Below are 12,031 nucleotides of genomic sequence, written 5' to 3'. Positions count from 1 at the left end.
GATAATGCTATTTAAAAATATGTTTTAAATTTTAATGCGTGAGTGTTTTGCTTGTGCGTATCTGTGCATGTGCATGTGGTGTCCATAGATCTCAGCTAGGACGTTGGATCCTCTGGATCTGGATGTGGGTACTGAGGTCTGGAAGAGCAGCCCGTGGTCTTCATTGCTGAGCTGTCTCTCCAGTTCCTGCAGTGCTATGTTTACTCCATTATATCAGGTATAAAATAAAATGTGCTAGATAAAACTAACTTATTAGTTTTGTTGACAGAGTGGGAGGCTGAGTCAAGAGCTGGACTTAGTAAGTCACAAAGTGAGGACGAGACTGGATGAACTGAAGAGGCAAGAAGTAGGAAGACTGAGAATGCTCATCAAAGCCAAGCTGGATGCCCTTCAAGGTGGGTGCTGGGCAATGGGAGGACATTTGAGTGTTGGCTCAAGGAGGTTCTTATGTTAAGTGCCAGCATGCTGTCTTTATGTTTGTGGTATGTATGTGTTCATGTGTTTGCACGAGCAGTGTGTGCACGTTCATGTATGCATGTGTGTAGAGCCAGAGGTTAATGTGAGGTGTCCTCCGAGGCTGATATTTGCTGTTTTCTCACACTGTTGCAGACACTGGCATGAATCACCACCTTCTTCTTAAGCAGTTTGAACACCTGAACCACCAGAATCCTGACACATTTGAATCCAAAGACTTGGATATGCTAATCAAGGCGGTAAGGATACCCCCAAGCTGGGGTCCTCTTGTTCCTTTGAGGATCTGTGATTTGACAGATAATCTCAGTGAAGCAGGAACCTAACTTTCTTATGCTCTGGAGAGCTTCTGGAGGTTGCGTTAAGCTCTCTCACTACAAATATCAGGACTAACACGGGTGCACATCACTTATCCAAGCCAAAACGCTGCAAAAGCTGAACCAGGCTTGAGCTAGCCACTCACCGCAGTATCTGTAGTTCTTATTTAGACTCTCTAAGGAAGTCCTGCTGCCTGTGAAGGTTCTGTGGGACTCAGTTTCCTCGTCAGCTCACTTTCTTGCTATTCCTTGGAATGATGCGATGTCTCTGAAATCTTGCTCCGTCTCCATTTGCCCTTCCTCCCTGTGAAAAAGCCATAATAATTTCATTACTATCATACTTATTTTATATATGCTACATCTATATGTAGTAATATTTATTAACTATTATATATTATCATTTTATTGTATGATTATATTGTATTTGTGTGTGGTGCTAGGAGTGTAACTGAGAATCATGCATGTTAGGGATTCATGCATTCCGGGAATACTGGTATGAAGTACCACATTGGTTGGCCCATGCAGTTTAGAGGAGAGTTTGTGGATCTATTATTATCTTAGTTATGAGAGAAATTGGCAAGCTTGATGTTTTAATTGGGCAGTTATAAAACTCAGTGAAATAGCTGTTGACTGACCACTTTCACACCCTGTATGTCCACGTTTGACCCAGTGTCTTCTTTTTGAGATCAGTTTGTATTTTGTTTTCTTTGAATAGTCCAGTGTTTGTTGGTTTTACTCTCCTATTAGCATTTGTTAGAGAGCTCAGGGTATTTTTAAGAGCGATTTTATTTTGTTTTGGGGAGATAGCTCTGGGCTCAGTTGAGAGACCCTGCCTCAATGACTAAGGTCGGGAGGAGCCATCAAGGTAGGCCCCTAACATCAACCTCAGACACTTGCACACAGATGCCCACGCACATGTGAACGCACGTGTACACCCGCATGCACACTGCACACATGCAGGTGAGAGAAACAAAAAAGAATGACGCTTAACACTTCTCTCTTGCACACTGATGTACATGTGCTGTGCTCTAGGCCACCACAGATCTGGAGCAGTATGACCGGACTCGGCATGAAGAGTTTAAGAAGTATGAGATGATGAAGGAACACGAGCGCAGGGAATATTTAAAAACGCTGAGTGAGGAGAAGAGAAAAGAAGAAGAAGCCAAGTTTGCAGAGATGAAGAGGAAGCATGAAGACCACCCCAAAGTTAATCACCCCGTAAGGACTGCGATTCACAGAAATCATGTCTAGATGGCTATTGTAGCAGAATTTTGTCCTAAGTTTAGCACATAAATCTTGAGTCTTAATTCTGAAAACTTCCTCAGATGTATTTTTTTGAGTCTCTATACATAGATTATATTTTGTTTTGAGCACTTTCTTAAAATTGGTTCACAGGGAAGCAAAGATCAACTAAAAGAGGTTTGGGAAGAGACTGATGGATTGGACCCTAATGACTTTGACCCCAAGACATTTTTCAAATTACATGGTAACAGATTTGAATCAAATATTGATATTTATACCTGCTGTTTGAAAAGTCTGTATTTGATTTACTCGTAACTGGTTACTGGGATGGCTTGCTGTTGAGTTCTACCAGTAGTCACATTTAGAGTTTCCCCTTCAAGTGAAATGACTAATAGTTTTTAGCTGACCTCAGAAGGTATCTTAGATCATAACTGTGTCTGTCTGCCCACATTTGCTATTGAGTCATTGTATGATTTCCTCCAGAGCTGTCTGCAAACTGGAGGTAATTCTGTGGCTGGTTAGGTAATACCTAACGAACTTTTCATGACAGAACTAAAATTTACTAAGCTGTTATGGTGGTGACACCTGTAATCCCAGCACTTATGAAGCTGAGGCAGGAGGACTGCTTGCATAGGCTATCCTGGACCACATAGTGAGTACCAGGCCAGTTAGGGATACAAAGCAAGACCATGCTTAAATCTTGCTTTAGCTACTTTTATTCTTATGGATACTGCTCTGTCTCTTTGGAAAGAATTAGCAGCTATGCACTTTTCTGAAACATGGTTATGCACTGTAAATATAGCCTTGTCCCCTGGGTTGCTCTGAGGCCTCATGAGAAAGCTGAAGCCCTAGCCTGCAGCCGATGGTTGCTTTACCCTGCACCACTTCTGCAAACTGCTGTAATTGTATTTTACCTGTTTACCCTCTGAAGGATTCAAATCTGCTTTTGCATTTGTGACTATTGAACTTTAGATGTTAACAACGATGGATTCCTGGATGAACAAGAATTGGAAGCACTGTTCACAAAAGAGGTAAATGTTCGTTACACCCTCAGTTGGTCGGGCCTGCCTTGGTCCCCTCGGCCACCCCCTCTTCTTTAATGTTAGTGTTTCGCATTTCCTTTCTTCAGTTGGAGAAAGTGTATAACCCGCAGAATGCAGAGGATGACATGATAGAAATGGAAGAGGAGAGGCTCAGGATGAGAGAGCACGTCATGAATGAGGTATGCTTTAAGGGTAGGGCTCGTGCCAGTCCTTTCATTATTCAAGTTCTTGCAATAACTCTTGTCATACGACGGAGGAATAAACACGCAGTTGCTGTTTCTTTAGATTTATTTATGTGCATGAGTGTTTGCCTGTGTGTACATATGTGCACTTGTGCCTGTCTGGTACCTGAGAAGGTCAGAAGAAGACTCCTTACCTCCTGGAATTGGAATTAAAGACAGTAGTGAGAGCCCATGCGGGTGCTGGGAACCAAACCTGTGTCTTCTGCAAGAGCAGCAGGGCCGTTAACCACTGAGCCATCTCCCCAGCCCCCACAATAAGTATTTAATTGATTTTGTATTTGTGACCATAATATTATACTAGATTTCTTTAACAAAATAATTTGTAACCACTTTAAATATAAGATAATGCTACTATTGGATATCAGCAATAAACATTTGGGGTAGTGAAGAAACAATTATGTTAATATCTTTTAAATGTACATAAGCTTTTATAGGGTTGAAAAGCCCTTATCAGAAACCCAAAATGCTTCAAAATTCAACACTTTTTGATCACTGATCAAGGTGCAAGACATGGGAAAGCCTATCCCATGAATTTTCATGTTTCATGCACCAAGTTATTTATTGTATACAAGCCTTCAAGCTGTATGTATAAATTGTATATATAAACCATAAATCAGTTTTATTTAGGGCTCTGTCTTAGTTAGGGTTTCTGTTGCTGTGAAGAGATAACATAACCAAGGTAATTCTTTTTTTTTTTTTTTTTTTTTGTTCTTTTTTTTTCGGAGCTGGGAACCGAACCCAGGGCCTTGCGCTTCCTAGGCAAGCGCTCTACCACTGAGCTAAATCCCCAACCCCGGTAATTCTTATAAAGGAAAACATTTACTTGGATCTGGCTTACAGTTCAGAGGTTTAGTCCATTGTCATCATGGTGGTGTGCACGCAGACATGGTGCTGGAGAAACTGTGGGTTCTACATCTGGACTGGCAGGCAACAGGAACTGACAGTGACACATGGGCCAGGCTTGAGCGTCTGAGACTTCAAAGCCTACCCCCTAGTGATGACTTCCTCCTACAAAGCCACACCTAGCCAAAAAAGGCTAATAGTTCCACTTCCTATTTAATTGGTCCCATCCCAAGATACCATTATGTATGTGCAAATATCTCAGAAATTTCTTGGGGGGGGGCAGGGTTTGAGACAGGGCTTCTTTGTGTAGCCCTGGTGTCCCAGAACTCTCTTTGTAGACCAGGCTGGTCTCGAACTCACAGAGATCCTCCTGCAAGTGCCTCCCATGTGCTGAGATTAAATCCAAAATGAATTAATTAAAAATCTAAAATATGAAACCACTTCTGGTCCCACACATTTTAGATAATGGATACTCAGCTTATACTAAGAAATCTCCCAAGTTCTTTACTAATTACGACAACAAATTTTACATCTTGCTTGCTGTCCATAAGCCTCAGGGATATAGGAAGGTAGGGCTGCTCAGCTAAGCCTGGGCCTAGAGTGGTTTGGCTCCTTGGTGTCCTATATTCCCAGGCTTCAGAGTGTCCTCTCCCTGGATGACACAGGAGCATAAGCTGCCCAAGGCCCATTCACGGAGGGTATAAGACTGATGCCCAGCCATGCCAGGCCCCAGGTCTGCTCACCTCCCTCTGCCTCGAGTGTCTCCACAGTCAGTGAAGAGACAGTGGCACCTCTCACGGGCTGTCTAAGCACATGCTGAGCTGTAGGGAGCGATGTAGAGCCCTCCACAACACAAACCATCACAGAGACCTGAAGTTTAATTTGTCTTTTTTTTAATTGGATATTTTATTTATTTACATTTCAAATGTTATCCCCTTTCCTGGTTTCCCTTGGCAACCCCCCTATCTAATACCCCCTCCCCCTGCTTCTATGAGAGTGCTCCTCCACCCACCCACTCCCACCTCACCGCCCCACCATTCCCCTACACTGGGGCATCGAGCCTTCACAGGACCAAGGGCCTCCCCTCCCGTTGATGCTGATAAGGCCATCCTCTGCTATAGATACAGCTGGAGCCATCTGTCTTTTAGAGCAACTGACTTTTTCAAAATTTTACTTTTGAGTTTTTCTTTCTCCCATGACTTGGATTCTAAAAGCAGCACCCTGTTAAGTACTGTTGTTAAGTGACTGGCAGGGGTGAGCAGGGCAGATGCCTCAGCACAGTGTTTGTCCAAGTGTGCAACCCTGATGTGCACCCCAATTCACCCTCCTGCCCCCATACTGGAACAGAGACGCAGGGCGGAGACTAACACAGAAGCAAGCTCACTGACTCACTAGATCCAGGCTGTGAACCCAGATCACTAGGAGGCCTCTGCCTGGCTTTCTAATCCCTGGTCCATTAACTTCCCCATTCTTATTCTTCTTAAAACCTCAAGATGCCCTTCTTCCTCTTCCCTTCCTTCCAATGTCCTACAGAGGGGCAACCAAGAGAATCACCCATCTTTCCCACCAATCCTCCAGGCCCTCTTCCTCTCTGCCCATTCATTTTGCCTTGTATCTGCTACGTGGGTAATCAATTATGGTTGCTGCTCCTGTTGAAAGCCCTGAAGAGTGCTGGTCTCTCTCTTCAAAGACCCTTCTGCTGTTGATTCCCCTGAATCTCTTGGGCCTGGCTTCATCTCTGTACTGGATCACTCCTTCCACTAGAGGGCAGACGTGGTCTTTTATTTTCTCCATAACCCGTGCTGATTGTCCCAGTGAAGGCTATCTGGTCTGGGCAGCGCTGTGCTGGCCAATGCAGTGCGGCCTTGTAGCACTTGGCACCCTGGTACAGTTCACACCGTCTTCTTCAAGTCCCTGGAATCCTCTGTATGAATATGGCAGTGGCTGGGCCTGTGCTTGGCCGTGTTCACCTTCCTGCTCTATTCAGTCCTTGGGCGACCATGACACCCTCTATCAGCGCACGTGCTCTACAGCCCGGAAGTAGAAGCACAGGAAGTTGTGAGCCACCAAGAGGGTTCTGGGAGTTGAACCCCAGGCTTCTTCAAGTACAGTAAATGCTCTTAAGTGCTGAGCCTTCTCTCTAGCCCCCGGGTAGCTGCTGTTTGGCTTCAGTGGTATCCATAGGAATGTTGCTCTTTCAGTGCTGAACTGAGGCCCCTGTAGAGTGGAGGTTTGCCTGGACTGTCAACCGAGACCCTGTCTTATAGCCTGAGGGTCACATGAATTTGTTTTTGATCGTTAAAGTTCACCATTGTAACTGAGTTTGCCAAGAACTGTACACTGCAGTGGAGAGGACTTAGAGAGGCCATTGGCTTCTGCTTAGATGTCTGTAGTGTGCTTTAGGTATATCCCTTTTTAAAAAAAGAGTTGAACAAGGCAGGTGTGGTGGTACATGCTGTCTTAGTCACTGCTCTGTAACTTTGAAGAGATACCATGGCCAAGACAATGTGTGTGTGTGTGTGTGTGTGTGTGTGTGTGTGTGTGTGTGGTCATGGCAGAGAGCATAATGGCACTGTAGCATGGTGTGGGAAAAGTAATAGAGTTACATCATGATCTACAGGCAGAAAGAGTGAGACACTGGGCCTGTCTTGGGCTTTTGAAACCTCAAAGCCCACTCCTAGTGACACACTTCCTCCAACAAGGCCACACCTACTCCAAAACAGCCACGGCTCCTAATCCTTCTCAAATAGCGCCACTGATGCCATCCCTGATGACAAAGCTTCCAAATATATGAGCTATGGGAACCATTCTCCTTCAGACCACCACACTGCCTCTAATCTCAGCACTTGATAGGCAGAGGCAGAAGACTTCATAGCCAGATCCATATATACCGAGGCCCCACCTTGGAAAGCATAGCCCCATGCCTGAGAAAAGCAGTAGTTGGGCATCTCAATCTTACCTGCTTTATTCTTGGCCTTTACAGCTGTCCCTGAGTGGTGGGTTTTCTTGTCTAAGCACTTGGGTCTAGCTGGATTATGTTTATTGTGGTGAAGGCATTGGCCATAACAACCTAACCAGGCAGATTCCTGACTCAGTATTGGGCTACAGCATATCATGTGGATGGACAGCTTACATTTCCAGGTTTTAATTCTGATAGAAGAGGAAGATGTATGTTTCTTTGTGCGATGAAAACAGAGTACTTTTCTTCTATTTTCCCTCCTGTTTTTGTGTACATTAACCTGTTCCTAATAGCTGAATGTTTGCAAAGTGGTATTCCTAAGAAGATTTATACTTTAAAAATATGGAAGATTTATTTATGTTGCTTTTATATTTTCCTTTAATCAGATTGATAACAACAAAGACCGATTGGTGACTCTGGAGGAATTCTTGAGAGCCACAGAGAAGAAAGAATTCTTGGAGCCCGATAGCTGGGAGGTAAGAAGACCCGACCTTAGAGGGACGTCTGGTCCTAGAAGCTCTGCACCACTGTGTCCTGCCTTTAACTGTCATTCCTCATTATGTTTGTGTAATTCTACAGTATTCATGTTTGACATAAAATGCCACTATAAAATCATAGTTCCTTGTCTCCTTGGAAAACATTCTAGCAATTAATCTTTTTTATGATCATACTGTGTAAAATTAGAAATCTTTTTTTGCAAAAAGGCTTTATTTATTTTTATTTTATGCATATGTGTAAGTGGCTGTATGTATATATGTTTACCCTGTGCATGGTTGGTGCCTGAGGAGGTGGAAAATGAGTATCCAGTTTCCTGGAGCTAGAGTTACAGACCATTGTGAGCCACCATGTGAGTGCCAGGGACCAAACTTGGGTCCTTTGCAAGAGTGGCCAGGGTTCCTAACTGCTGAGTTATCTCCCTAGCCCTCAAATAAGAAATCTTTTTTTTTTTTTTTTTTGGTTCTTTTTTTCGGAGCTGGGGATCGAACCCAGGGCCTTGTGCTTCCTAGGCAAGCGCTCTACCACTGAGCTAAATCCCCAACCCCTAGAAATCTTTTTAAAAGTAGACATTTGCTAAATATAAAATTACCACTGAAAATTTAAAACATAGGTACATTTTAAGAATAAATTAAAGGACCCGCTGAGCTATCTTTACTGTAGAGAGAATCTATTGTGTAGTGTGTGGAAGCATCACCTGTCAATAAAAAGCTGATGGCCTATTAGCATAAGGAAGGAAGTAATAGGTGGGGATTCTTGTAGGAAGAGAGGACTCTGGGATAGAGTTAGGTGCTAGAAGAGATTCTTCCGGAACTCTGAGGAGACAGATACATAAAACTGAGGAGAGGTAACCAGCAATGTGGCATTCATAGAATAGAATAAACAGATTGATTAAGTTATGAGCTAGTTGGGAAACAAGATCGAGCTTATCTGGGCATTTATTCATAAATAATTTAATCTAGGAGTCGTTATTTTGGGAATTGGGGTGTAAGTAGGAAAGTCAACCATTACACTGTATAGATATCTCATTACTGTTGTTTGAGGCAGTGTGTCATATAGCCAAGGATGTCTCCCTGCCTTGTCTCCCATGTGCTGTGATTACAGGCATGCACCATTATGTTTTTGTTTTCTGAGACTGCCTCAACCTCACCCTTGAAATAGCCTTCCTGCCTCAGTCTCCTGAGTGCTGGGATTACAGACATAAGCCACTGGACCTGTCCTCCAATATTTTATTGCTATTACAAAAGAAGCTGGGCCTGAAAGATGGCTCGGAGGGTAAGAGTGCTTGCCATGCGAGTGTGAGAGCTAGAGTTCAAATCTGCAGAATCCACATGAAAAGTCAGACGTGGTCACACACCTATAACCCTGTTAGGGGAGGGGCAGGGAAGGAGGACCCCTGGGACTTGCTGTCTGCCAGACTAGCTCCAAGTTCAGTCAAAGACCCTGCCTGAAGAAATGGAGAAGGACACCCTTGTCTTCTCTGGCCTGTGCATTGCTCCACCACCTCGACTCTCCATCTACAGAAGCTTAAATGGGGATGTATCTGCTAGGCCAGGTACTTTCCAGAGACTGAGGTAGGAACATTGCTCTAAGTTCAAGGCTGGCCTAAGCTACAGAGTGAGTTCAGGGCCAGCCTGGGCAAACTGACAAATAAAACCTTGTCAAAGTAGGAAGTGAAAAGAGGGTGGTGGTGGGAAAAAAGGAAGCGGGAAGTGTAGCTCAGTGGTAGAGCACCCAAGGCCATGCGCAAGGTCCTACCTATGTTCAGTCTCCAGTAACACAAATAAATACAAAGCAGCACATAACCCACACGTGGTCATGTGTGTCTGTATCTCAGTACCTAGAAGGTAGAAGCAGGAGGGTCAGGGTCAAGACGTCATCACCAGACACACAGCAAGTTTAAGGCCTTCCTGGACTATATGTGACTCTCTCAAAGAATCAGAAAGGAAACAGTTTTTAAAAGTATGAACAGGAGCTGGAAAGATGGCTCAGTGGTTAAGGACATTTGCTGATTTTGCGAAGAACCGTGGCTGGGTTTCCTGTACATACAAGGTGACTTACAATTGCTTATACTTCTAGTTCTATAGGATACGACACCCTCTTCTGGTCTCTACGGGTACCAGGAATGCACATGGTACACATAAATACACTCAGTCACACACACACATGTATACATAACATAAAATAAATATTTAAAATATAGTAAATCAATTAGTTAAAGAGAAATCACTGGTAAACACACTTCTCCCTCCCTCCTCCCTTCTATTGTTCCTTTCTGCTCACCTACCCCTGCTCATTCGCTCACCCACCCACCCACTCACTCATTCACTCACTCACATGTAGCCCAGGATGTTCTGGAAGCTGCATCACTAACTTGGGTATGAATCCTTTTCACTTGTTTGTTTTGTACTTTGAGAGGATTTTATGGCCCAGGCTGGACTGGAACTCACTGTCACTTGAGCTGACTTTGAACTGGAGGCCATTATAGGGATGAACCAGGATGCCTTTTTAATATATATTTTCTTATTTTGCCAAAAAGCATACCATATATGTTCTTCTGTGCAATGATGATTCTAGAATTTGAAAGCTGAACACAAACATGTCTGTGTTCCTGGCATTGCTATTTACATCTCTTTTCCTTTAGACACTGGACCAGCAGCAGTTATTCACCGAGGAGGAGCTCAAAGAGTATGAGAATATCATTGCTATCCAAGAGAGCGAACTTAAGAAGAAGGCAGATGAACTGCAGAAGCAGAAGGAGGAGCTGCAGCGCCAGCACGACCACCTTGAGGCCCAGAAGCAGGAGTATCAGCAGGTAGACACTGAGGGGTGTGGCTTGCTGGGACTTTCAGGGGCCCCTTGAAGTGGTGCACATCTGGAATCCAAGGTACTGAGACAGGAGGATTGTTTGAGCCCTGCTACCAATTTGTGTCATAGAGTAAAGTCTGTCTAAAATAAACAAAACAAACAACAAGAAACCCAAGTGAGGGGCTGGAGGAATAGCACAGAGGCAGGGAGTGTTCTTAACATGTGCGAGGCCCTGGGCTTGGTCTCCAGTATGATAAGAAACCCAAACCAGATGTCAGATGCTTTGCCAAAAGCCATGATTTTTGTTCTGTGCTAGCTATTTATTTATTTATTTATTTATTTATTTATTTATTTATTTAGCTTTTTCGAGAGAGGGTTTCTGGGTGATGGCAGCATATGCCTTTAATTGCAGTACTCAGGCAGAGGCAGGCAAATCTCTGTGGGTTCAAAGTCAGCCTGGTCTACAGAGCTAATTCCAGGACAGCTAGGGCTATACAGAGAAACTGCATCTCACAAAAACAAAGGGGGAAACCCCCTGAAAACCCAAAACATCACCGCCACCAAAATAAAAATCCCAAAGAGACATGTTTTCTCTGTGTAGCTTTGGCTGTCCTGGAACTCACTATGTAGATCAGGTTGGCTCAGACGCAGAGGGTTTCTCTGTGTGATCCTAGCTGTCCTGGAACTCGGTTTGTAGCTGGCCTCTAGAGATTCATCTGCCTCTGCCTCCAGAGTCCTGGGATTAAAGGCACCTGGTGGTGGTGTTTTTGGATTATTTGTTTATTTCAAGTTCTAAGGTAGCCAAGGTTGGCCTGGAACTTCTGGTCCTCCTGCCTCCACCTCTCTAGTGCTGAAACTTCAGAAGTCCAATAAAATACCAGGCTAACTTTGTGTTTTTATAATATGCTTTGATGTACCATTAAGCAGTCATATTTTAAATTTTAGTGTTTTTTTTTTTTAAGATTTATTTATTTCATGTGTGTGAGTACACTGTCTCTGTCTTCAGACACACCAGAAGAGGGCATCAGATCCCATTACAGATGGATGTGAGCCACCATGTGGTTGCTGGGAATTGAACTCAGGACCTCTGGAAGAGCAGTCGGTGCTCTTAACCGCTGAGCCATCTGTCTAGCCCTAGTGTTGTTTTAAAACTAGTTTTGTTACAAGTTTTCAACGAATCATTGAAAACCTGTCACACCAACTGAGCAATGACTTTTATCTTTGGCCAAGAGCAGGAAAAATGAGGCAAACTCACAAATCAACTTCCCCAACCTGCGGAGGGTTTAGGGTAGGGGCTTCTTAAAGGGAAGGGGAGGGAGGCAGTGGTGCAATGGTGAGGCGCTGCGGTTGTAGCCTTATTTGGTGAGTTTAGGCCTTTTAGGGTGGTCTTAGGTCCATCGTCCCTTTGGAACCCAGAACTAGGAACTGGCTTTGTCCTGTGTTTTGCACAGGCTTTTGGAAGCATGGGTTCCTGGTCAGGAGAGAAGGGTAGGGACCTCTTGGCCCATGCCATCTTAGCTTTGTCTCCAAACCTCCGGCCTAACAAAAGGGATGCCTATGTCCTTTCTGGGTATAGATTTTCCAGAAATCTGGGCACCACCTCTTTTAGTT

At 44.0% G+C, this 12,031-nt stretch overlaps 1 protein-coding gene across 1 annotated transcript in view; it reads left to right on the top strand.

Moving 5' to 3' along the window:
• Window positions 1–12,031, top strand: part of Nucb2 (nucleobindin 2) — a 36,202-nt gene that overhangs the window by 22,379 nt on the left and 1,792 nt on the right. The window contains exons 5-12 of the mRNA XM_032892827.1: window positions 269–395; window positions 610–713; window positions 1,821–2,006; window positions 2,184–2,274; window positions 3,003–3,061; window positions 3,160–3,252; window positions 7,504–7,593; window positions 10,257–10,427. Coding sequence (XP_032748718.1) covers window positions 269–395; window positions 610–713; window positions 1,821–2,006; window positions 2,184–2,274; window positions 3,003–3,061; window positions 3,160–3,252; window positions 7,504–7,593; window positions 10,257–10,427 — 921 coding nt within the window. The remainder of the gene's footprint in view (window positions 1–268; window positions 396–609; window positions 714–1,820; window positions 2,007–2,183; window positions 2,275–3,002; window positions 3,062–3,159; window positions 3,253–7,503; window positions 7,594–10,256; window positions 10,428–12,031) is intronic.

The sequence above is a fragment of the Rattus rattus genome, chromosome 2 (genome assembly GCF_011064425.1).
Source record: "Rattus rattus isolate New Zealand chromosome 2, Rrattus_CSIRO_v1, whole genome shotgun sequence".
Taxonomy (NCBI): Eukaryota; Metazoa; Chordata; class Mammalia; order Rodentia; family Muridae; genus Rattus; species Rattus rattus.
Note: the sequence above shows the minus strand (reverse complement) of the source record. Positions and strands in the feature narration are given on the sequence as shown.